Source organism: Zonotrichia albicollis, chromosome 7 (assembly GCF_047830755.1).
Source record: "Zonotrichia albicollis isolate bZonAlb1 chromosome 7, bZonAlb1.hap1, whole genome shotgun sequence".
NCBI classification, from domain to species: domain Eukaryota; kingdom Metazoa; phylum Chordata; class Aves; order Passeriformes; family Passerellidae; genus Zonotrichia; species Zonotrichia albicollis.
This window is the reverse complement of record NC_133825.1, coordinates 17,589,593-17,614,899: the sequence shown is the minus strand read 5'-3', so window position 1 is coordinate 17,614,899 and position 25,307 is coordinate 17,589,593. Positions and strand designations below refer to the sequence as shown.

Here is a 25,307-nt window from a genome sequence, read left to right as displayed (position 1 = left end):
CTTATAAAACAAACAAAATCACCATGAAATATTCTCAGTAATTACAGAGGTTATTGTGAGTTAAAAGCAAAACAGAAGCTCCTCATGCATCACTTCTAAAACCCTTTTCACCTCTCTGAAGGGAGTTTACCATCTACCCTCAAGGGAGGGGAAAAAGGAGCAGAACATTTTTAAGAGCTTTCTTGAAAGTGGCATGTGTGTGTGTGTGTGTGTGTGTGTGAAGAAATCATCACTACAAATCTAAAATGAGGTTACTCTTTAAAAACCTCTAAACTAAAGTAACAAAGGACACTAAACTCCTGAAGCCAGATGATAACTCAATTGCTTAAGGTGATAAAAATGGCATGAAGAAATCAGACTAAACCCCTCTCATCTCTAATCACAGCTCTCCATCAAGTCACAACACGTCACACTACTACCACTCCCCCTCATCATCACATTGAAAAAATAAAACCCACCTCTAATGCTTTGAATGCTACTCAAGTTTGTTGAAAAATAAAGTTTCATTTGGCTGCCGTTGCTACTTCGTGTCCAGCTTGGCCATTTCTTGCACGTAGATGCCAATGCTTTCACTGTCGAAGAGCAGAAAGTAAATGTTCTTCAAGGAGGAAGAGCTGCTGCCATCAAAGTGGCTGGAAATGGCTCTGAGGGTCACCTGGGCTGCCGTCTGCTTTGGGAAGCAGTTTCTGTGTGGGCAGGGAGAAAAGAGAGCAGGTGAGTGTGGGGCAGGGATGCTGAGAGGAGCCAGCCAGGGCTCCTCCAGTGCCATGCGCAGTTTGGCAAACCCCAAGGATTTGATAGCAACTGTGGAGAGCCTGGTTCAAGTATGCCTTAAAGAAATATAGAAGCCTGCTGTAAAGCAGCCTTTCCCAGGCTTGATCCTGTACATAATTAGGTTCTCAGCCACCTTCTATATAAACAACAAGATTCTCAGACCGTTCTGTCCTTGGCTGCTACTGGGAACAGACGGCCAGTCTGGGAATAGAGATGAAGGTTTTGGGAACCTTTCATATTATGGTGGGAACGCTGATCTTGGTTTCAGTAAACTAACTTCAGGTATTGTAAACAAAAGGAGGAGCTGAAGTTAGTTAGAAGGCTGCTTTTACAGCAGGCTTCTATATTTCTTTAAGGCATACTTGAACCAGGCTCTCCACAAGCAACATTCACCTGTTGCTGAATTCATTTCCTTAATTTCTGTTTTCTTCTGCTTCTACTTCTTATAACCAAATTTTTTTATTTACAAATTTTTATTCATACTTGTATTTATTTTAATTTTTTATTTATAATAATTTAATTTTTTTTTAGCTTGCCTTGAGTCTAAAAATATCCAAGGATGATTATTTTTTTTTAACAGAAAACTAAAAACAAACCAAACCCAAAACATCACCTACTTAGCTGACTTCCTCGCTCTGTCATTAAAATACTTTGCTTGGGATTCCTGTGAAAATAATTGAAATTACAACTCCAAGCCATATTAAGGTTGAGATGCATTCATTCACTCCTCTTGATGGTAATATTCTCTAATCTACAATTATTTTTATATTAAAAGCTATCAAAAAGATCTGGCACAACTGAAGTATCCCATCAGTTACTGTGAACAGTCCCTAAGATGGGACAGAGTAAAATGGAAATTCATATAAGTGATATGTTATAATTCTTTATCTACCCACAAAACCAGTATTTCAGGTGCAGACATGGAGGTAAGAGTAAAATGACAGAAAAACCAGAAAGTCCTATTTGAAAAACTGCCTTTTTTCAGGAAATTTTGAGGTACTTGGATAAATGAAGTGTAAACCAGCAGCACCTGGTCAGTCTCTCTATTTCTGTTAGGAGGAGTAATTGTAAGAGCAAGAGAGTGAAATGGAACAAAGCAGCAGAAGGAGCTGCACTAAGACTAATGGTCCAAGAATGGATTATTCTTATTTTGTGCTTTTAGAAGACATGAAGTTTAGAAGCTATGCCTATTGGCATTAAAAGCTATAGTAAATTTTTATATTAAAGACAGTTAAAATAATGTATCACATTTTGCTTCCACTGAAAACCATAAACAAAAAGATCTGTATATTGAAAAAATGACTAAAAATTGCACTGCCCCTCTATTTAATCTTTTGTCCTGATCCATAAAGTTATATTTTTCTGTGAAAAGTATCTGCATAAAAATGGCATTTTCACCTCCTGTGTACTCAGTGATGTGTGGTGATTTCCCTGATTAAATGCAGTTTTACTTTCATTTTATTCACTCTCAGGCCATCACAAGAGGACTGTACTATGTACTCTACTCTTTAGGCACTACTACCAAAATCAACAGATACATTTCTATTTCTATTTCTATTCTATTCTATTTACAAATAAATATAAGCACGTGAACTCACACAAAATAACAACTACTGCAGTTAGCAGTAAGATCTCTTGCCATCAGAGACCAACAAACGATTTTTAAAGAAATTTGAAAGAAAAAAACTTCAGATTTCTTAGTCAAGCACATTCTACTTGCTAGTTATTAAGAAAGAAATGTGTGGCTTCACACTTGGTTTAATGGTTGACACTTTTGAAAGCAGATCTACATTTGAGAAACAGATTTTCTTTTCTTCTGAAAGGTTTTGTGTGACAAGTCTTTGCAATATCTGTTATCAGGAGGGCTTAATGAACACCCCACATCCACGTGGCCCAGGTGGCATCACTGTAACTTGCCTGCAGAATTATGCTGCTATAATCTCATTAGTACAAATGTGTGTTTAATAAGACTCCCCACAGCAAAATGAAGGGACACAAAACCCGAGGTGGTGCAGAGGAATGCAAATGACTGCCTAGCAATAGAAAACACAGCAAGCCCACTCAGCTCTCCTGTGGGCTGGCTAATTTCCCTTTACAAAGGCTCTCTGGCACTTTCATGCAAACACTGCACTTCAGTGCATTCCTCTGGATCAGCAGAGGCAGACTCACACAGCAGAGGGCACCTCTGTGTCACAGCAGCAGCTCTGACAGCCCATTCTACCTCTGCTCCCCACACAGGGAGTCCTACCTGCCACTGGGAAACGGGGGGAAAGCCACAGACTTCAACTTCTTGTCTTCTGCAGCTGTTAAGCAGTTCTTGACAGTCTCCTCGAGCTGCTCCTCACACTTGTCCGAGCCCCACTGTGGGATGTGACAGTGGATGACAAACTTTGCTGCTAGGCCGCTAGACTGAGTGAGTGCAGCTAACACAAATGAAAATATAACATTTAGTTTGGAACAGAAACCGCCCTGCAATGACCTCTCAACCCAAAGTAACTCCTTAATTACCTCACCTCTCCAAAGAAATGCATTTGGGATTAAAATACACCACAGGGGCTCACTTGCAATAATAACCTGCCTCACCATTCCTTCTGTGATCAATTGTTACTTCTTTGGAGACCAAAGAACCCAGGGCTCATTTGGTTAGCACACAGCTACTCAATAATGGCTTTTAGCTCTCTCATTCAGCACAGCCTCTGGGTTTGTTTTATGCAAAGTACAAAAACCTTGCCCTAAACACAGCATTTCTGCAGAGCTGTCACTGAGTGCTTTGTACAAATATCCTCCATCATCATCATCACCATCATCTTTACAATTCCAGAGAGCTGGGGATTAATATGTAGACTCACTTTACAGCTGGGTAATTTCAAACAAGGACACGAAAATCAAAATTGTTTGTTGAAAGTCCCCACCAGTTATGTCCAATTAGGAGTCTCAGATTGATTTTTCAGAAAGTAAGATTTCTCCAGGAGCTGCAGAGCTTACAGCATGGTATTAGTTTACTTTTGTTGCAATTTGTCACCATCAGCACTACTGAAAGTCTGGGTGTCTTGGTAATCTCAGGTTAAACACTCTGAAATCAGCTGTGCAGGATGGAATTAGCCCAAGGATGAAAATCCTGGATCTATTCACTTGTTCTCCATCACAGAGGAATTCTGTGCTACTTAAATTTTAACCAGCTGTCTTAATAGTATAAAAGGAGTTCTTGTCTTAATAGTATAAAAAGAATCTATCTTCTAGTTAGGTAGTGATGCTGACAGAGAAAAGTAGTTTACTTTGATTTTATGGCATATAAATTTGATATGATCTGAAAGTCAAGCAAATTATCTTGTATAAAAATTTCTCTGTCATTTCAGATGATAAAACCAGGCTACTCAATTAGGAATTTTCCCAAACTATTTAAAGCAATTTTTTAAATATAGAGATACTAAGCCAAATAAGGCATATTGTAACTTTTCTCCATCTGTTTTCCAGACACCTTCAATTGGTTTAATCTGTCCACAAAGGAAGCACAATCTGAGGTCCCAAACTATTCCCTGCTACAAATGTGTTAACCCTTGAAGGGAGCTCCTCTAATAAAGCAGCTGCAGTTCCAAAAAATGTGCCAGTTCTGCAGATCATATCACATCTTCATTTCTGCTCAAAGTAAAGCAATTATGTGGGTTATATACATTCATCTAATATGCATAAAGAAGAATAATTTATGAAGCATCACTATTTTTTCCTATGCCTAATTTTTCCTCAGCCTATATGTTAGGCTGAGAGCTGTTTCTGATTCTCACTAAGGCTGCACTAAAAACAGGGCAGGAAAGATGGCACAAGATTTCCTTAAATTTTGGAGACTCCCATGGACAGAAATTGCCTAAGACAAATTGATCAGTCTCAAGACAGAATGTGCACAGCCCACAGGTATCCTGTTCTTCCCTTTTTTCCCCTCTCAGCATCAGCTTTGAAGCAACATTTACATCACATCAACAAAGACACATAACAACAGGAACAGATCACAATGTCCAGAGAAAAGAACATATAAAATGAGCCATGTCCAAAAGAGAGCAGAGAATCCTTCTCACCTTCAGCAACTTCCAAAGGTCCTTGGGATTTGCGAAGCTCTTTCACTGTTTCCAAGAACTCTTTGCCTCCAGCCTTTTCCAGTGCCTTGCCTGCAGGGACACAGAGCAAAGGGCCTTGGCTTCAGAGGATCAGTGTGGAAAAACAAGTCCACATTATTTAAAAAACACTGTACACACACTATCCTGTCTCCCTCTAGCAGCAGCAGCTGATTTTTATGTTTACCACTCTGTTTAGACACAGATAAAGTTTACCTTTTTATGGTTTTAAAGAGCCTTGTATGCTGTTAATGGAAATTACTTTAATATAAATATCTGTAAGAACGCTCTTTACTCTGACTCATGGCTAAAATAATGTGCAGTGAGACTTTCAGGACTCAGGATTTCAGCCTCCAAAACGAACCCAACATCCAAATCCTACTACTTACTGAAACAAACAGAGCTGGGATGCCAGTGAAGGTCTTGATGACTAAAAAAGAATGATCCAAAGCTTGCTACTAGACCCTGTGCCCCCTATGGGACTGGCTGAATAGCTTTTTACTTCCCTCCTGCTTAAATTTCCATATTTGTAATAACAGTATTTCCTTATTTTGCACAAGCAGTATAAGGCTTTGTACATGAGTATTTCTAAATTATGTAACATCCTACAATGAAAGTTATAGTTAGAAGCATTAATAACATATAATTTTGCAATGCAATTTTCAAATGCAAGTGTAAAAACAAGCCAATAAACACCTCAGTAATAATTATTTACACCTTTGCTGCTCATGTGCTTCAACAAATGATCTGTGTTTTGCTTGTCATTAAAGGCAGACAAATCAGTGATCAGCCTGTTGTACCCAGTCAGACCCAGCCTGACTTTCAGAAGCTGTAAGTGATATTTTATGGCCTGGGGTAGATTCAGATGAAACAGGATGGCATCTCAGCAGGCAGCCAGTAGACCAGCTCCTGTTCCAGCTCTAGATGTGGTTTTTTCTGCATGTACAGAGCCTCACCTATTTCCTCCTTGAGGTCTATTTCAGCAGTTGTAGGGTGAACAATTCCTTCTACTTTCATGGAGCCAATATGGCTGATGTCACTCTGTGTCAGAGAAAGCTGAAAAATAACAGTGAGAGGGGAGGAACACATATATAATAATCCCAGTGCAAAATCATTTTCATACCAAAAAGCTGAAGTGAAAGAAGGCTGGATTCAGTCTTTCAGAGACCAGCTATTTTATTCTGTTCAGTATGTGTGATTCTGACTTTTAGCTTTTAATGAATTAATTTGCACACCACTCAGATTATTTGGTGATATGCCCACAACTTGGAAGCTTGCTTCAGAGGAAGTTATTGCCAGAAAACAAATGTTCTAACATCATAATTTGAAAAAAAAAAAAAGGCTGATTTTGGAAATGCTTTGGTTTAAGAGAAAAGCATCTTTCCCTTCATGCTAAGCCCCAATCTGTTTTTGTTCTTTATTACCTTCTGTCCTGGCACAAGGCTCTTGGAGGACAAGATAGTGAAACCATCCCCAGGTCCATCTTCAGTTGTTGAATTTGAAGCTCCTTCTTTTTCATTGTCCTTTTGTTTGTTCTATTTGATGGGAGAAAAAAAAAAAAGCAAGACTTCTCAAAGGAAACAAAACAATCACCATCTAGTATTATTCAGTAATGGAGAGAGCTGCTAACTTACTACAAATCTTATCTTCTCAGATCAATACATTACTCATAGCCTTGTAATCCCTAAGGTTATGTAACACCAGAGGTCTGCACTGTTTATATAATGCTAAATCAGTGGTTCATCTGAGGCATTACATGTTTTTGTAGTCACATTCAGAGGCAGGGCACCCACACCCATCTGTACATTTACTGACAATTAAGGTTGTATTTACATGGGTGGGCATGTGTTAGTTTATTTTTGCTGCTAACAGAGCAGAACCTCATATTAAATCAAACTTAGTCACTTAGTAACCCAATCAAACACTCCAGTTTGAAGAGAAAACAACTTTCTTGTCTGAAAAACAAATGTTTAGGTCTCAGTTATTAAGTGATAAAGCCTTCTCATAGCTTAGTTTCAGGAGCAGCACACCTACCAGTGCTAGAGGGCTAAAGGAGCATCTCCTCACACCTCTCAGTAGTTGCTTTAAGGTTTGTCAAGGAGCTACCACCTCCTAACAACCCAAATTCTGCATGTGCACAATTCAAAGGGAGGTGGTAGCTGAGATCAATGCAGAGGCATCCAATTAAACATCCCATTAAGCAACTCTGTTGTCTTTTTAAAGGCTGTTTCTGCATATTATCACCTATGGAACGGTCTTAAAACTTTGAAAAATATGCTTAATTCAAGTTTTAAAAGTTTAAGTCAAAGCTTGATATCATTTAACTCTATCCAATGAAAAGCTCAGCATGCTCTGGAATGACAAACCAAGAGCACAGATCTGGGTTACTGCTTTACCAAATTAATCCATTTTGGATAGGGACAGAAGATGGGAAAGTGCAGTGGTCAAGTTCTGATTGATTTATTCTTCTTTTAAAGCTCACTAACAACAGCACAGCTAAGAACACATGAAACAAAGGGCTTGTCACAATGACATTGAAGTTCCATGTCAAATTCTCTGGACAGTGAAAAATCTTTAACAGCAACCCAGTAACTGAGCAAGGCGGAAGGGATGACATCTCTCTGGTAGAAAATGTTTTAGAACACAGCTTCCTTTATTTTAAAAGGGTTCACTGCCACAGAGTTAGAGATTCTACACAATTATCAAGAGATTATTGCAGAGGGTGACACAGAATCTGTACCTGTCCTGTTCTCACCTTTTTGGATGTCCGGGCCTTGGTAGATTTTGCCTTCTTCCCACTCTTTTTGTTCACCATGGATTTCCTCCCCTTCTTCTCAGGAGCAGGGGAAAGGATGGTCTCAGTTTTGCCTTTGGCACCCCTTTTCTTGGCTAGAAGCTCAGGCTGAATTCTGGGCAGGACACCTCCACTTGCAATAGTCACACCTTTGAGCAGCTGCAAGGAGAAGCAGTGCATGGAAGCAAATTAAAGATCCTCTTAGTCTGCACCACCACAAACAATCAGGGAGAAAATCCACAATAACAAGGAACTTGGCAGGTGACAGCAAAGTCAGCCAGCACATCCTGGAGAATTCTGTTGCTGCACAATCATTCCTACCCCTTCCTAGTGCAAACCTGTCCTTAGTGACCCACAAGCAGTGAAGCAGGGGAAAAGAAGAGAGTGTGTGGGCTACTTCAAAAAAGGACTGCACCACGGCCCTGCTCAGAAGAGGGCTGGATGCAGATCTCTTTGGCAGGGAAACAAGCAGTGAAAGCAAGGAAAAGCTCTAAGGACCTGCTTTGCAGAGGCAAACAACAGGAATGGGCTGTGATGCCATGTAGAGGACAAAGTCTGGCTAATTCCTAAGAGACAACACTGGATCTAGATCCCAATTCACAGGGCACTGGCCAGAAACACAGAGCTGGGAAGGGCTGGAAGTGTTAGCATACTTTCTCTTCTGGCCTGTTTTGAATTTTTACTCCATTTGACTGGAAACAGAGCCCCATGACTTCATGGGCAGCACATTTTCATTATTTAAAGCAGTCATATTAAGTGCAGGAGTATTCAAAGTGTGAATGACATCATCCATCTTCATACAGAGGAGACCCTCTGATGCTGACTGAACCTTTTCAGCAGCCCTGAATAGCACAATCTGCAGCCCATGCTGGGATCTCTGTCCTCACTCAACAAGTTTAGCACAAGTGATCCCACAAGTGATCCCAGGAGTCAGAGCACTGAAAACCACAGTTTGGGCAAACAGACAGGGAGGCAGCAAGAGCAGAGAGTGAGCCAGATCCCTACCCAACACAGGCCTCACAGCCAGGATAATAGAAAACACACATTTCTACAGCTTTTGGGAAAAGATCTTGCACACTTTCTTTAAGTACTGACTGTCCCTGAGGGAAAAGTGAAGCATCAAGACTGCTTATTCCAACAGGACTCATAGGCTAAGAAGAACCAAAGTTTATGTCCATAAGATGTAAGATGAGGTATGTAATAACCTTAATTTTTGTTTGCTAAGAAGAACCAAAGTTTATGTCCATAAGATTTAAGATGAGGTATCTCAGAACATTAATTTTTGTTTCCTTTTATTTAAGAGGGCACAATGTTCTGCTCTAGTAACTGCAATCTCATTCTTGTCTCAGACTAAGCTGTTCCTAACCTTCCCTTGGTAGCAGCTTCACCCAAGCACACAACTCCTGCACCAAAATGCAAACAGGCACCTGATTCAGCTCCTCATCATTTGCAACTGCCAGGAGGATGTGTCTGGGGGCAATCCTTCCTTTCTTGTTGTCCCGCGCTGCGTTTCCTGCCAGCTCCAGGATTTCAGCTGTAACACATCAAGATAAAAACCAGTAACAAAAATGCAGCTTAGGTACATGCTGCATACACATTTTACACTGCTCCTTAATATCCATTCACCTTCTCAGGGATGTTTCCAGATTTATATCATAAAGGGTTCTCACTAGAGAAAGGCAGAAACCAAACCCCACTCAATATATCAGTACATTTAGATGAATTCATTTGTCCTTCCTAATTCCCTAAAGGAGAAAATATGCTAAGCTTGGTTCACATAATTTCTTTTAGTTCTCTTTCAAAAAGGCAAAAAAAAAAACCCCTAAAAATGTACATCAGCAGCCCTGTGACAACAGAACAGTCAGGCATGCAGTGAAACCCCCAACCTGGAACAGACAGCTCTGACAAACAGCGAGGATTCTCAGGACCAGGGAAGATGAAGACTGAGGTGCATTTGAAGAAATACTTGGAAAGCCAACACACCAGCCAGGCACTGCTGGAATTCTGCATTAAAGGGCACTGAAAACCTGTGAGAAGCTTCATTTCAGAACAAGATATGAAAGGTTTGATCCAGATGCAAGCAGAGACCATGTGAGAGCTTCAATGCATGAAATATTGATAGAAGGGTCCTTCTACATCTCTGGGAACAGGAGGTCACTTCAAAGGTAGTTTCTCTACCTACCAGTTAGAGAACTAATAACATCTATACTGTAGCCAAAGTCACTGAGCTTCTCCTAATTATTACAGAAATACAGACACATCTTCCTGAGTTTATTTGGACTGTAGCAATCAGTGTAATTCATTAGCTTACACAGTTTGGCCTCTACTCAGAAGTTATTTCTCATATAAGAACTCTACTGAAACACTGAGAAGAAAGGAGAAAGGAATTTTTTTCCTTCCAGTTACTCCTAAAAATCATATCCACATTTTTTTTTTTCATTTTAAAAGTATACAGTGTCCCTGTCTTCTGGGTATGTGTTTGTCAGTAACAGGAATATGAAAATTACAGCCAGTCAGTGTCCTGTTAGTAACTTATGATGTCTTAATGATATACTACTCCTTTTTACAGACCACATAAAAACTATAACTATTATAAAAAGAAGGATTTTCAGGAAAAATCTAGTGGAAATGTACATAATGTTTGGCTAAATGATTTCAACACAGTGCTTAGCTCTGCCTCATGGGCAAAATACAACCTTTCAATTCTACTCAGAATAACAAAAGTACAAACTTGTCTTCCAGTTTTCACTGTTACACAGCACACATAAATTTAACTGAATGATGGAAATGTAAAAGCCTTTTTAAAAAATGATATGCATATTCACAGTGAATTGTAGAAGTTAGGGCAGGAACCTCTCAGCTCTAGCATTTCCTAGTGTATCCTGGATTTTAAAGGAGGAAACTGCAGAGAGATCCCACATAGCCCATGGAAGTGCCAGACCCTCTCCCAGACCTCTGCCAGCAGAGCTAACACAGCAGCAGACAGCAGGAACAGATCCCATCATTGTGCACACCAGCAGAGAGCAAGAAAAGAGACCCAGGCTCCTCCAGGATTTGCAGATGTGTGCTGACAGCAGAGGAAAATTGCATCAGGGAGAAAAAAATAAATCCAAAAACCAGCAGATACTTACCTGTGTGGGAACTGAAGCTCTTTCAGGTGTGCCAACAACAGGCACATCCTGCTACCTGGGTGCTCACCCCAGTGCCCCAGGGTTGGGTCCTTTGGCCAGCAGCATCCTGATGGTGCACTCTTAGTCCTCTGCCTAATTTAAGAGCAAAAAAGGCAGAACACTCAAATGCCAGTCAGCCATCCATCCCAGGCCACTGGGAAGAAGGGAATCCGAGGCAGAGGTGATGTATGGCAGATTGTGGAATATGTACATGACTTACCTAAGGATGCCAAACATTTGCATTACCTCCTTCTAGTGAAGGTTTTTATGCATATTTTTTTTTCTAATGGTGGAGGCAGGGGCTCATAATCTTAAGAAAATTTACAAAATACTATATCAAAACTGGAGGCTTCAGTTATCACATGCCCTGCTAACAACAACAGATCCCTAAAGAAACTGCTTCATATTTCAAGTAGAAACTTCTTAACAGCTGAGGTTACTTAAATTCTAACAAGTCTAATCTGAGAATATAGGTCCTATAATACCTATATAAAATAGGTATTATAGAATGTAATAGGAATATAGATTATAGGAAAGTAGAATATAGGTTCTATACTATAACAAGCTCTCTTGGAACTGGGCATCTTGATATTTTCAGCCATAAATTGGTTTTACTTTGTGCTCTAAGCACAGGTACTAAGAATTAGATTGAAATCTCAAATACTACTGCTTCCTGCAAGAGTCAAAATCCACAAAGATGCCTCCACATCAGAAGTTTAACTTCAAATCCAGACACCTTCAGAAGCACATAACTCTCCTCCAGCAGAAACAAGCTACAGCCAAGCTATGACCTGGATGGGATTACCTCTTGTCACCCTGTGACATACAGGGAAAAAGAGGTTTCTTTAGCTGATGGATCAGCAGATTTGAAATGTCTGGGAACTAAAGCATGCTAGCCATGCCAAAGGGTGCTGGACTGCTAAGAAAGGTCTGTGAGAATTACTGCTAGCAAATTGAAAAGATTTCATACAGGTTGTCTTGTTTTCCACTTCCTCTTCAGGAGAAATTCTGTCAGCTCCTGTTACACTACCACATCAAATCTACCAGCAATACCTTCATTCTGCAATAATCTACTGATGATGGAGACCTTGTCCTCCATTTACAGGTGGAAAGGTGTCTGCTGGATTTGTCTCTGCATGGCAGATGAGCACAAGAGGCAGAAGAGTGTTCTGGGTGGTTCCTGAGGAGGAGGAAGCCTTTGCTGGTGGTGTGTTCTGCCCTAATTCAGAGGATGGTTTTCCATTGACATCTCCCACAAGTTCCTCTGAACATGGCTTGTGCTTCCTCATCAAGGGGCTTCTGTGTTCTCTGCCTGCCTTTTGGGAAGATGCCCTGTGGGACATATGCAGTTGATGTTTGATTTAGGTGGTTGTGCCTGCAGTCAGCTCTGTGCACACTCAGAGCTTGAGTCTGTTGCAAAACCCATCAATCACATGGGACTCAGGCCAAGTTTTCAGAGAATTTTAACTCTGAAGCCAGTGGAATTCTCAGCAAACACAACCTTCTGGATAGGAATTAAGCTGCAGTTTTACAACATGATTTTCAAGCTTAAAATGTAAAACAGCATTGATAGATTAAAAAGAAAGGTTTAGAACAGTGAGGAGATCTTCACACTGTACCTCTTCCTGATATTCCACCACCATTGCTGGCATTTTAATGATGGGATTGATAAGGCAAAGTGCAGATTTAGGGGTGATAATGGCTGTGAGGTGCTGCCATGACCAACCCTGCTTACAAAGGGACCAGCTAGGGCTCTGGTATCTCTGTGACACAGAACACATACCAAAGGCAAAGAGCAGTCCAAGCTCCATAAACTGGGAATAAAGATGCTCCAGATGTTTATGCAGCCTCTGGATGATGCCAGCCCTGAGGCTCAGTGCTCTGGGCCAGCAGCAGATCACAGGACTGGTCACTCACAGGGAGCTGCTGCTCCATGCCAGCCCTGGAGGAATGCAGGCACTCAGGTGGTTCTGGTTCTGTTTGACCCTTCCAGCCTCATCCACCTTGCTCCAATCCCAGCCATGACTTGCTTCCCCACATCCCAATCTCATTTTCCTGGCAATCCACACCAAGATTTCTGTCTCAGCACCTTTCCTGGACAGTCATCATTTCTCCTGTCTACTCTGGCTCAATATTTCTGTCCAGGTTCTTCATTACCAGCACCTTGGCTTATCTCCTATTTCTTCACCTTGCTCTCCAGCTTCCTGGCAGGATATCTGGCCACTCCTCACCATTTATTTGCCTACTGGTCATCAGTCCAGCTCTCCCCAGCAGCCAGACCTATCCCTACCCTGTCTCTAACATCAATATTTTTCTTCCATAACCACTGCCTCCCCACAATGTTATGGTTTGGGAGCTGAGAGAGGCTGGAACATGTTCAGTGAGGACCAAATCTTCAGGGATTTTAGCTGTTAAAGTCAAAGAAGTCTCAGCTGAGCATGAGCAACATGTGTTTTATCATAGTTAGAGCCTGGCCAGAGAGAGCAGATTTCTCTGAGGTAGCACAGATCCTCCTTCCCTTTTGTAAAGCATTAAATCTCTGCTCAAACACAGAGAAGCACTCAGGGGTTTAGAAGAGAACTTTTCAGGAATGTTTTAACATTAAAAAAAAAAAAGTTCAACCTGCTTCTGTTCTGTTTCAGTCCCTTACTGCCACTCTCTCAGATTTAGCCTGAAGCAGCTCCCCTGCATGCAGCCTTTCATCCTGAGGAGCCACCATTTCACACCTGCAGGTCCAGGAGAAAAGAATGCCATTTGTAATAGAAAGATCAGATAATGATAAGAAAATGTAGCTGTTTGATATATCATACCCCCCTTCGACACCATCCTTGGAAAAACCTATTTTGTTTCCACAGACTTCCCAAAACCAAAGGCTATACCCCTGTAATATTAGCAATAACTAGATCAGCAGGATTAGATGCTGCAACACTTTTTTTTTTTTTTTTTAACTGAACTCTCCACCTTTGTAATATTTCCAAACAACTCCCTGGACAGAGCACAGCAACTTTGGTTTGGAAAGAACACAATCCAGCAGCAATAAATGTTTGCTCAGAAGCATTACTCCATTCTATCACAATGTATACAGGAGTTCTCTGCTGAACCAAGCAGCTGAAAATAGCATTCCCTTACAATTTATGTGGGCTCCCAGCCTACACCTCTAGCAACCTTCTTGCCTGGTTGACTACACATTCTTTTTTGTTTTTTCTAAAGCAAAGTGTAGGCCCACACATAATCTGCTCATATCAGATTAATGATTGAAATTAAACTGCACTTACAACCCAGGAGCAGAGCCAAGAATTTCATTGTTCCAGTTCAGGTAATAGGCAAACAGTGCTGACCACAAGTCAGTCTGCAGCACTGAAATGTTGCACATTCCAGATGTGCTGCTGACAATTTATTACTGCACCTTGTAAAAATTGCCACAGCTCAGAACAAGCATCTCCAAGTGTTTATTCTAGAAATATCTCCCTGTGGAGTAGGAGAAGAAGAAAAGTATTTCTCTGCAGACAGAAGGTCAGCAGAGTCACAATGCATCACATTATGTTATAAAAGTTATGTGATTTCTTCAACACAAGCAATACTTTGTCATTCCAGCTCCAGAATTAGCCACAGGGGAAAAACAAATACAATTGATTCTCATCTGGAATGTACTGCCACAAACATGGACATTTTTGCAATCTACTATTGGGCTTTATGATAAATTTAATTTTAATAATGAAATTGTGAAATTAGTGAAATTAATCAGTGAGCTCTCAGATTTTCTCCACAGCTTTGAAAGAAAATAATGCTTTTTTTGTCTGGTAGTGAGAACAAGCTTCATATGTGAAAAAGACAGCAGTGTTTACATCAAATCTGTTGCATGGACAACCAGGCTCCATGCAAGCTTCTTCATGCCACCCTGGCAATAAACTACTCTGCTGAAACACAACTGATTCCATCCAGGCTGTGACTCTCACAGATTCTCCAATGCACCTCAGTCTTGATCTGTAACCCCTGAGTAACCTGGACCCTGAATTCTCACCATTTGCTGAAGTGCCATTTTCCATAATTAAACCAGAAACTCAGCAGGTATGATCAAAATACTCTGAAATATTTCTGTACAGAATCACAGTGTATTGTATCACCATGGGACACCTGCCCCTTCCTCAAAGTTCAGTTTCAGAAAGGCAGGAAAAAGAAAACTCAGGGTGTGTGGGAAGATTTAAACCCTGGAACACTATCTTTATACACTTAGGCAAAGCAAAAGGGTTTTTAAAATTAAATTTTAATTTTAATTTTAATTAAACCCTCCACCTTTATATTTCACAACACTTTGACACTCTCCTGCAAGGAGAAATGCAGCCAGCAAAACAGTTTTCTCACTTAAAAAGCACAGAAACAGTACAAGGTGGGTTTACTTTTTTTTCTCCTATTATTCACATTTAGGTGTATCAAAAAAACTAATTAATATCATTTTCCACTGGGACAAAAACTACACAAAAGTGACTCCTCACTCTGCAAAATAATACAAAAGAAGTCTCCAGCTAGTGACCAAGCATGGTGACTAAAGGAGAGAATTTCCACCCTGAGCCTCTCTCTCTCAGAGAACAAATGAACCTCCTTAGAGTTTTCAGCAGATCCTGATTTCCAGGAGTGCTCACACTCCATCCCATGGGTGGTTCCTGTGTGAGGAGCACTACCAGGAGCAGGTCATACTTTACCTGCCAGGTACTCAATGACAGCTACAAAACTATACAGAAGTGACTCCACACTCTGCAAAACAATACAAAATAACTTTCCAGCTAGTGACCAAGCATGGTGCCTCTAAAAGAGAGAATTTCCACCCTCAGCCTTTCCAGGAAATGAATCTCTTTAGCTTCAGCAGGCTTCAACAAAACCTGATTTCCAGGAGTGCTCCACGTGCTCCCAGCCCATCCCATGGCTAAGCCTGGCTCCTGTGAGTGAGCAGCCCTGCAGGAGCAGGTCATACTTTACCTGCCAGGTACTCTATGGCAGCTACAAAAACTACTCAGAACTGACTCCACACTCTGCAAAACAAAAATAACACTCCAGTGAGTGACCAAGCATGGTGCCTCTAAAGGAGAGAATTTCCACCTTAAAACTCCCCATGAAACAAATGAACCTCAGAGTTTTCAACAAATCCTGATTTCCAGGAGTGCTCCACGTGCTCACATGTGGCTAACCCTGGTTCCTGTGTGTGATGAGCACTGCCAGGAGCAGGTCTGGCTTTACCTGCCAGGTACTCTATGACAGCTACAAAAACTACTCAGAACTGACTCCACACTCTGCAAAACAATACAAAATAACTTTGCAGCCAGTGACCAAGCATGCTCACTAAAGGAGAGAATTTCCACCTTAAAACTCCCCATGAAACAAATGAACCTCCTTAGATTTGTCAACAAATCCTGATTTGCAGGAGTGCTCCACATGCTCACACCCCATCCCATGGGTGGTTCCTGTGTGAGCAGCACTGCCAGGAGCAGGTCATACTTTACCTGCCAGGTACTCTATGCCAGCTACAAAAACTACACAAAAGTGACTCCTCACTCTGTAAAACAATACAAAATAACTTTCCAGCTAGTGACCAAGCATGCTCACTAAAGGAGAGAATTTCCACCTTAAACCTGTCCATGAAACAAATGAACCTCCTTAGCGTTTTCAGCAGATCCTGATTTCCAGGAGTGCTCCACGTGCTCCCATTCCTTCCTGTGGCTAACCCTGGCTCCTGTGAGTGAGCAGCCCTGCAGGAGCAGGCTTTCCTTTACCTGCCAGGTACTCCATGACAGCTACAAAACTATACAGAAGTGACTCCTCACTCTGCAAAACAAAAATAACACAGCTAGTGACCAAGCATGCTCACTAAAGGAGAGAATTTCCACCTTAAACCTCTCCATGAAACAAATGAACCTCCTTAGATTTTTCAACAAATCCTGATTTCCAGGAGTGCTCCACGTGCTCACACCCCATCCCATGGGTGGTTCCTATGTTGAGGAGCACTGCCAGGAGCAGGCTCTTGCTTCAGCTGCCAGGTACTCTATGGCAGCTACAAAAACTACTCAGAACTGACTCCTCACTCTGCAAAACAAAAATAACACTCCAGCTAGTGACCAAGCATGCTCACTAAAGGAGAGAATTTCCACCTTAAACCTCTCCATGAAACAAATGAACCTCCTTAGCGTTTTCAGCAGATCCTAATTTCCAGTAGTGCTCCACGTGCTCCCATCCCCTCCTGTGGCTAAGCCTGGCTCCTGTGAGTGAGCAGCCCTGCAGGAGCAGGTTTTCCTTTACCTGCCAGGTACTCAATGACAGCAGCCATGTAGACAGGCGCCCCCACCCCGATGCGGTACTTGTAGGTGCCTTTCTTCAGGTAGCGCATCATCCTGCCCACGGGGAAGATCACCCCGGCCCTGCTCGAGCGCGACAGCTTGGACATTTTCTTCTTCCCGCTCCTCCCCGACATCCTGCAGCCTGCTGCTTCTCAGTGTGCTGCTGCTTCTCAGTGTGCTGCTGCTTCTCAGTGTGCTGCTGCTTCTCAGTGCCTTGCTGCAAATCTGTGGGCTGCAAGAGAAAAGCAAGAGGGCTGGTGAGAAATAACAGGGCGGTGTGGCCAGCAGGAGCAGGGAGGGCATTGCGCCCCTGTAAGCAGCACTAGGGAGGCCGCAGCACCCTGTTACACCAGTGAGTGCTGTGTCCAGCTCTGGGCCCTCAGTTTGGGAAGGGTGCTCCAACACAAGGCTGGGCACACAAACCCTGTCAGGAACGTTTGAAGGAGCTGGGGCTGTTTAGCCTGGAGAAGAGGAGGTGCAGAGGTGACCTCATTGCTCTCTATACCTTCCTCAAGGGAGGCTGCAGACAGGGGTCGGGCTCTGACAGAACCAGAGGACACAGTCTCCAGCTACAGCAGGGAAGGTTTAGGATGGATATCAGGAAAAAATGTTTCATCAAAAGAATAATAAAGTACTGGAATGCTCTTCCCAGGTGTTGAAGTGAAGGGAGACGATCCATCTTTATTGATCAGCATCGAGCTCCAATTTATTGATCAAACCAGGCACCTTTTATAACAGTGTTAATTCACTTCATGCATATTGCAAAATCTGAGCTCCCGATAGGCTGTAGAGAAAACTTCAACTCCTCCTTTTGTTTACAATACCTGAGGTTTGTTTATTGAAACCAAGATCAGTGTTCTCACCATGATGTGAAAAGTTCTCAAAACCTTTATATCTGTTCCCAGAACGGCCATCCGTTCCCAGAGCAGCCAAGGACAGAATATTGCCCGTTTTTGAGGAAACGGTCTGAGAATCTTGTTGTTTATATAAAAGGTGGCTGAGAACCTTAATTATTTACAGAATCAAGCCTGGGAACTGCTGCTTTACAGCTGCCTTTTATTTTTCCCTTAGCTGAGTACCTTCATGGCCTCTTTCTTTAAGCCATGTTTGAACTAGGCTCTCCACACCAGGGAGGTGGCAGAATCACCATCTCTGGGTGTGTTTAAAAAAAGCCTGGACATGACACTTGGTGCTATAGTCTGGTTGAGGTGTTAGGGCATAGGTTGGATTTGATGATCTTAGAGGTCTTTCCCAACCTCATTATTCTGTGATTCTGTGACCTTCATGCATTGCTGCTGTTCCAAAAGAAAAAATCCAAACCTGCCCTCAACACCTGTTAAAGTGGAGGCATTGTTCATTAAAAGCAGGATGGGCACCGTGATATTTTCTGAAAAATCCTCTTTGCCCAGGATTTTCTCCTGGGAAGCTGAGAAGCCTCAGAGAGGAATGAAAACAATAATTATCTGATATCTGCTCCTGTGTTTGCTGCTTTGGAATGTGGCTTGGACATTGTTTACCAACAGGTGAATGTTTGATTGGTTCCATGTGAATTGTTTTAATTTAAAAACCAACCACAGCCACTTGTGTTGGAATCTCTGAGTCTGTCACACTCTCTCATTTTATCATTATCATTTTTGTTAAGCCTTCTCTCTGTATCCTTTCTCTTTCTTTAGTATAGTTTTAGTATGGCATGATATGATGATATGATATGATATGATATGATATGATATGATATGATAAATCAGCCTTCTGAGAACATGGAGTCAAATTCTCACCTCGTCCTGGGGACCCTCACAAACACCACACAGGATAATTGCAATATTTGCTATAATTTTGCTTTTGATCTGCACTGTCAGTGTAGCAATACCAGGAGCAAAGCAAACAAACCTTGTTTTCTCCTTATTTTTCTGGCAACCACAAATTAGGGATAAACAGAGAACAAACCTCTGCCACTCCACTCCACTCCAAAGCTTGCATGTGGTCACAATTACACCTCCAGTTCTCACTCTCAGACAAAGAATGTTTGGGAAAGCTTTACCTCTGTTTACAAAACTTGGTTTTAACTCCATTTTGATAGCTGCCCCCGAGGCATAATTATGAGCCTGGTTACTCCTCAGAAGCAAACACAGAGCAGGTTTGCCAGAGATGTATTTCTGCCAAGGAAAGCACAGCTACCTCACTGCCAGCATCCATTCACCTCAGTGAAACAAGGAAGCACAACAAGGGAGACACTTTGGAAAGTGAATCAAGGTGATACTGCTAAATTTTATAAAAATATTTTCATTTATGATATCAAAGGTATAAAATCAGCAGAGAGCTGTAAAACCTTGGCATGTCCCTGTGTATCAGCCAGACAATTTTTTCTTTCTGTGAGCAATGTATCATGTGGGCATGATAAGAAAATTTGGGAAAGATGAAACCTATCAGACACAGACATGTCAAAATTGGCAGTGCTCATCATCCCACTCTGAAGAAGGTGGAGAGAGAGCAGCACTGGCCTTGGTCACACAGAGGGGCAGCAGAATCCTCAGCAGGACAACTTCAGAACAATCTGAGAATGAATGTCACAAATCCAGCAGCACTGCATCTGCCTCAGTGAAACTTGCTCATCTTCCTTCCTCAATGAAACTCGCAATTTGTGACAAAACCTTTGTAAACTTTCAATTTCACAATAATAACAGCCCTTAAAACACGTCCTTTTCTGTGTGTGACAACTGACATCCAAATAACAAACCTAGGCTGGGAATTGGGCTTCTAGCCATCAGAGGAGCCAATTTCTGGGACAGCCTTCTCTTCAGAGCAACAATAACTCTTTTTGAAGTGGAACTTAATAAATGTGTGCAGTAGGGTACAAACAGGTTGCTGCAATGCTGGCAGGACAGCTGCACCACCCAAGAGCTCAGGCCAGCACTGAACCCCTGCAGAGAGAATGCTGAAAGAATACACTACCTGTATCAAAATTATATTAAGCTAACCTCTCATATATTCCTTCCTATAGAAACAAATCCCAGATGAGTGAAAATCAGTGGGAAAAGGCAAACATCAAGGGATTAGATCCACAGAAAATACCATTGTTACACTTGATCTCCATGGTAGAAAATCAAAACATATTTGTATACAACTAACCACACTGCTCTGGGCCATGCTGCTGCATTACATAAATTTATGTTTAATTGCTGCATTATATAAATTAATGTTTAATTACTCACTTTTGGCTCATCCTTCTGTTGCTATCACTGAACTTTCCACCCCTGCCTACTCCTTGATTTTCCCTTTCTCTCTCACAGGAAGCCCTCTGCCATTATTTACTCCCCTGCTGCCAAGCCAGCTCTTGGAATCCCAAAATATTTTCCAAATGCACTGAGGGTCACATTTGCAGAATTTTGTGAGAGCCTAAATACAAGATGTTTCAAAACTCTGCTAACACTGTCTCTGCTTTGCAACTTACACAGGGCAGGGTGCACTGAGGAGCAATAAACACAGCAGTGTGCTCTTGTCTTGTTTTGACTCCTACAGGAGGCAGTTTTGGGTAGAAAGTCAAGCTCTGGCATAGCCACAACAGGATCTGGACAAAGAAATATGCAGAGAAAACCCCTGTGGACCTGGACAAAGAAATTCCACAGACAAGGATCTGGTTTTCTTGCAGGAAGGGGCACATGAGCTCTGCCCTCCATACTCACCTGAACTGCAACCAACAGGTAAAGGGCTACAAGCTGAGTAGTGCTGTCCTAATTGTTCTCTGCTGAGGACACAGCCAAGTCTCAAGGGCTTATCAGCTGAAAAGTCTACCCACTCTTGTTCCCTCTCTGCCAGCTGATTCATCATCTCTATGTTCCTCCTAATGAAGCACAGCCTCCATTTAAAAATAAACCCGTGCCACTCGTGCTAAGTCCATCCTCACTGAGCTACAAGGGCTGTGTCTGTGTCTGCCTGCCTGACATCAGGCTTGGGCAACTGGAAGCAATTCTTTTCCCTATCCCTTAACTGGTCACAGCACACCCCAATCTGCCATGATTCCAACATCCCTGTGTTGCTATGGAAGATTGAGGAGCTACAGCATCTCACAGGGCTCTCTACAACATGACTGCAAGCAGGGCTTTCCTCTGTTGAGTTTTACCTTCTTCAGAGCCCAAGGCAGCCAGTGACATTTCCCTTCTGCCTCCTGGAAAAATACCTAAGAGTCCAGCTTCCACTGTCCCAGGGTGCTCCAAGCCCCATCCAACCTGGACTGGGACACTTCCAGGGATCCAGGGCAGCCACAGCCTCTCTGGGCACCTGTGCCAAGACCTCACCACCTTCACAGGGAAGAACTAAGGGAATCCTTCATAACATCTGACACACATCTCTCCTCTTTTTAGATTTAAATCATACCCCCTCGCCCTGTCACCACCCGCCCGGACATGGCACTTGGTGCTATAGTCTGGGTGAGGTGTTAGGGCATAGGTTGGACTCGATGATCTTAGAGGTCTCTTCCAACCTCGTTATTCTGTGGTTCTGTGACTTCCAAACACCGAGAGAACTCGGACTCAGCAGCCAAATGCTAAAAGAAAGGACATTCAGGACTATCCACGCAGCTGCACTCCCCTCATCTCCAGCAGAAGATCTATTAGAACAGTAAAGAGTTGACAAGAAATCCACAGACATACCTTAGATCCAGCTTAGGCTGCACACTCACTTATAAAGGAAATATTTGTGAAAAATAACGCGGAAGACCTGAAGCAGGGGTTCGTTGTCTGACCGAATTGCTAAGGCCATAGTGCTGTTCAGGGGGCAGGTGGGGTTTCTCCACAACCGCCCACACCGAGCGCGTCCCCCGCGAAAGCTTCCAGGGCACCCCCAACCCCGGAGGTCCCTGCTGAGGCAGCTCCCACTCACAAACAACATCGGGCCACCCCTGCGGGGTCGGGAGGACGGACCCTGAAAGGACGGGCCTGGTCCGGCCCCACAGGGAGCCTCTGGAGCCGCTGCGATCAGCCGGGCCCGGGCACCCCGCGCTCGTCCCGGAGCCGCCCCGAGCCCCCTCAGGGCCCGCCCGGCCCGCGCCGCTGCCCCGCCCCGCGCACGCCTCGCCGTTGCCCGGACACCGCCGCCCCGCCCACTCTCCCCGCTGATTGGCCCCTGCGGCAGCCCGGGCTGGGCAGAGAGAGCGGTGATTGGCTGAGAGCCTCTTGATCGACAGGAGAGGGGCGGGGGCAGCAGCCGGGCCGCGCAGGCGTCCCGAGGCGCAGTGCAGTGTGTGTGTGGGGGGGTGTGGCCGCCGGCTTTCCCGCGCAAACGCTCCCCCCTGACGCCCCCCCTCACACCGCCCTCAGCCGGCTCTGCCGCCGCGGGGGCTTCGCCCGCTGCCCGCCGAGGGGCGGCTGTGGCGGCGGCCGCACGGCCCCGGAACGGGAAGCGCTGCGGGGGCCGAGCGGAGGCAGCGAGCGAGGAAGAACCGCCCCCTCCCCCCCAGACACCGCTCAGCCGGGGCCGGCCCCGTGCGCGCCGCCGTTACCGCCTCGCGCCCCCCTCCCTTTATGGCCGCCCCTCACCCGCCCCCCTCACGCCCTTTCCCCTCACGGCCTCGGCCATGGCCGGGCCCTCCCGGAGAACGGCAGCGGCGCCGGGAAGAGGAGGAGGAAGAGGAGGAGGAGGAGGAGGTGGGTCGTGCGGCCGAGGAGAGAGGGAAGGAGAGGAGCAGGGCCTCGCCGCCCCCCCCGGAACCCCCGCGCCAACGCTCCCCTCACCTGCCGGCGCCCGCCGCCGCCGCCTCCTCCTTCTTGTCTTCCCTTCCTCTTTTTCCTCCCCCTCTTTTCCTCCTCTCCTTGCCCCCCCTCCCCTTTCCTCCCCCTTTGCCTTTTGGGCTCCCCCCGCCCTCGCTCCGCCTCAGCCGCTCTCCCCGTATTGTATGTTTCAATGGCGATGGCGGCTGCTGCTGAGGGGGGCGGCAGGGGTTTCCTCCCGCTCGGCACATACCGCCTCTAGGAGGAGTCACTGCAGCCCGGGCCCGCTACAACCCCCCTCCCCTGGCTGCCGCCCTCCTCGGCCGGGCCCCAGGGCTGCGGTGGGGGCAGGAGCCCCCTCCCCGCCCAGCACAGAAAGGGCCCCCCCGACCCCAGTCCCAGTGGGCTTGTGGTAGCCGGGAGCGTAAAGGCAGAAAGCCTTGCCATCCTTTCCCAGGGTGGAGGAGTTCGGAGATGGAGAGGTTTCAAGTCAATCCCAGATGGGGTTAAAGCCCAAGGAGCGCCTGGTTTTTGTTAGAGAGAGCCACCCATCGCTCTGAGCCTTTAGCAGGGCGGCCTGTGCGCCTCGCTATGGTGCTCTAACCCAAATATTGCAGCATCCCCAAGTGGGCTTGGAACGGCCCTAACAAAGAGTGCCGGCAGCTCTTTGTGTTGTCTTGCCTTGGAGCGTTCTGGGCGCTCCCAGGCTTTGCAACTCGTCGGTGAGGGCTGCAAAGTTCCCTTCCGAATGGAAGCTGAGGGTTTTTCTTTCCTTCCCTGCAGCCGCATGGATTGAAGAGCTCGAGCTCCAAGAGACGCAATAAGCGATTGTGCTTTGAGTCTTGGCAGCGCCAAATCCGTGAGCAGAGGCTGGTGCAAACAGCAGAGTGCAGGGCTACACCTCTTTAACTCCTCTCAGGTATATTTCTACATCAAACTGGCTTTGAATCATTGTTCCTATACAAATACTTTGTTGCACTGGTTTTGCTATAAAGACATTTGGGTGCTACTGTAGTGCACTAGAGATACATTATTAACACAGGCCACTCCTGCTTGCTTGCAGGGTTACTTTAGGAGGGTGTCTGGGAACAACAGAGAGAAAAAACCATTCATGCATTCAGCATTCTTTATGCCACTGTAAAAAATCATAAAAGATGCACTTGAGCTTGGTTTTGGCTCTGCCAAAGTAAGCAATTTTATGTCTGCACAGGATGGGATTTGGTGGGTCAAAAAGCAATGGAATATTTCCCCAGGTTATGTTAATTGTGGATCGCAGCATCTCATGAAGAAAGAGGGCCTGAGCTCAGGACCTGCCTTTTCCTGTGACCTTGGGAAAGCAGTTCCCTTTACACAGCTGTGTTTTGACTGTTGTTAAAATGGAAATAAAGATACCTTTTCTCTTTTCAAGCATTGAGTAAGACCCTCAATGCATTGGTGTGGATTAATTCTTTGGGGTCTGTTCTCTTCCTCACTGCTTTTTGAAAACAAGGTCAAGATGCCTTGAGACCATAGGAGAAAAAACTCATGTATGAATTTGACTTATTTTGCATGTAAGAGGAAGCCTTACCTTGATCTTGCCCACTGAGAGCTGGAATTTATCAAAGGAAGAAGATATCTGTAGGCTTGTCAGTGTATTGAACCATATTGGGAAGGTAGGAGGAAACTCAAGAAGGTTTTCAAGCACTAAGCATAAAAATGAATGACAGTGTAAAACTCATGTGAAAAGGAAGAAAAGCATTTACATTTTTTAATTCCAGATACAAATAACTGCATCCAAAAACCCTTACAGTCATGCATGTGGTACATGGCTTTGTAATTTAAAATAATTGGAGATGAGGCAAAATAAGCATCGAAGTTATTGAAAACATTGCCAGTTTGTGAGAGTTTAACATCCAATAGTTGCTGTGTGATAAGAACACGAGCATGTGGGAGGTCTTTCAAGGAAAAAAATAATTGTCTTTGTGTGAGGCAAACTTTCAACATTAGAACTCCCTCTGTTTATAACATTTTTCTGTTTATAAACAACATTCTCCTGAAGGAGGCAGGAGTGCTGGAGAAGTGTGAGAGAGGACATTGAACATTTTCACAGTGTTACACTTTTTAAGTCTGTCACAGATGTCTGAATTTTAATAACAATTTTTGTGCTGTTGTGATTTTTAATAGTCTCACACCATAAACTCATATTCCACTCTTTATTTCTCCAGTGGATACAGCCTATCCTTAACCTAAATGTGAAATATAAACCTTAATATCCTAAACCTAATACAGCATTGCATAGATATTTTATGTTTCAAATATTTCTGGAAAATTTGGCGTCACTTGGTGGCACAATAAAGAATTTTTGAGTAGATCAGATCAGAGCAAGGCAACAGTGGAGCAGTTACTGGGTGTGAATTGTTCTGCAGTAACAGCACCCTTGGAACCAGCTGCTTTTT

At 43.9% G+C, this 25,307-nt stretch overlaps 1 protein-coding gene and 1 long non-coding RNA gene across 5 annotated transcripts; one reads left to right on the top strand and one right to left on the bottom strand.

The window, feature by feature from the left end:
• MACROH2A2 (macroH2A.2 histone) lies at positions 1-23,103 on the bottom strand. 4 transcript variants are annotated; one of them, XM_074544456.1, is made up of 10 exons: positions 22,897-22,999; positions 17,383-17,402; positions 17,133-17,346; positions 9,102-9,208; positions 7,636-7,833; positions 6,305-6,415; positions 5,837-5,936; positions 4,845-4,934; positions 3,023-3,197; positions 1-686 (listed from the first exon to the last, which is right to left on the bottom strand). In XM_074544456.1, the coding sequence occupies exons 3-10, from the start codon at positions 17,302-17,304 to the stop codon at positions 521-523; spliced, it is 1,119 nt and encodes a 372-aa protein (XP_074400557.1). In that variant the 5' UTR covers positions 17,305-17,346; positions 17,383-17,402; positions 22,897-22,999; the 3' UTR covers positions 1-520. The 4 variants fall into 4 exon arrangements, with proteins under 4 accessions (XP_074400557.1, XP_074400558.1, XP_014125368.1 ...); XM_074544457.1 differs by lacking the exon at positions 22,897-22,999 and adding an exon at positions 21,817-22,231; XM_014269893.3 differs by having other exon boundaries at positions 17,133-17,402; positions 22,897-23,103.
• Positions 22,381-24,279, top strand: LOC102063433 (uncharacterized). The gene is made up of 3 exons (XR_012581054.1): positions 22,381-22,809; positions 23,656-23,791; positions 24,126-24,279. It is a non-coding gene; the product is annotated as an uncharacterized LOC102063433 (long non-coding RNA).
• Positions 24,280-25,307: the final 1,028 nt, after the last annotated feature.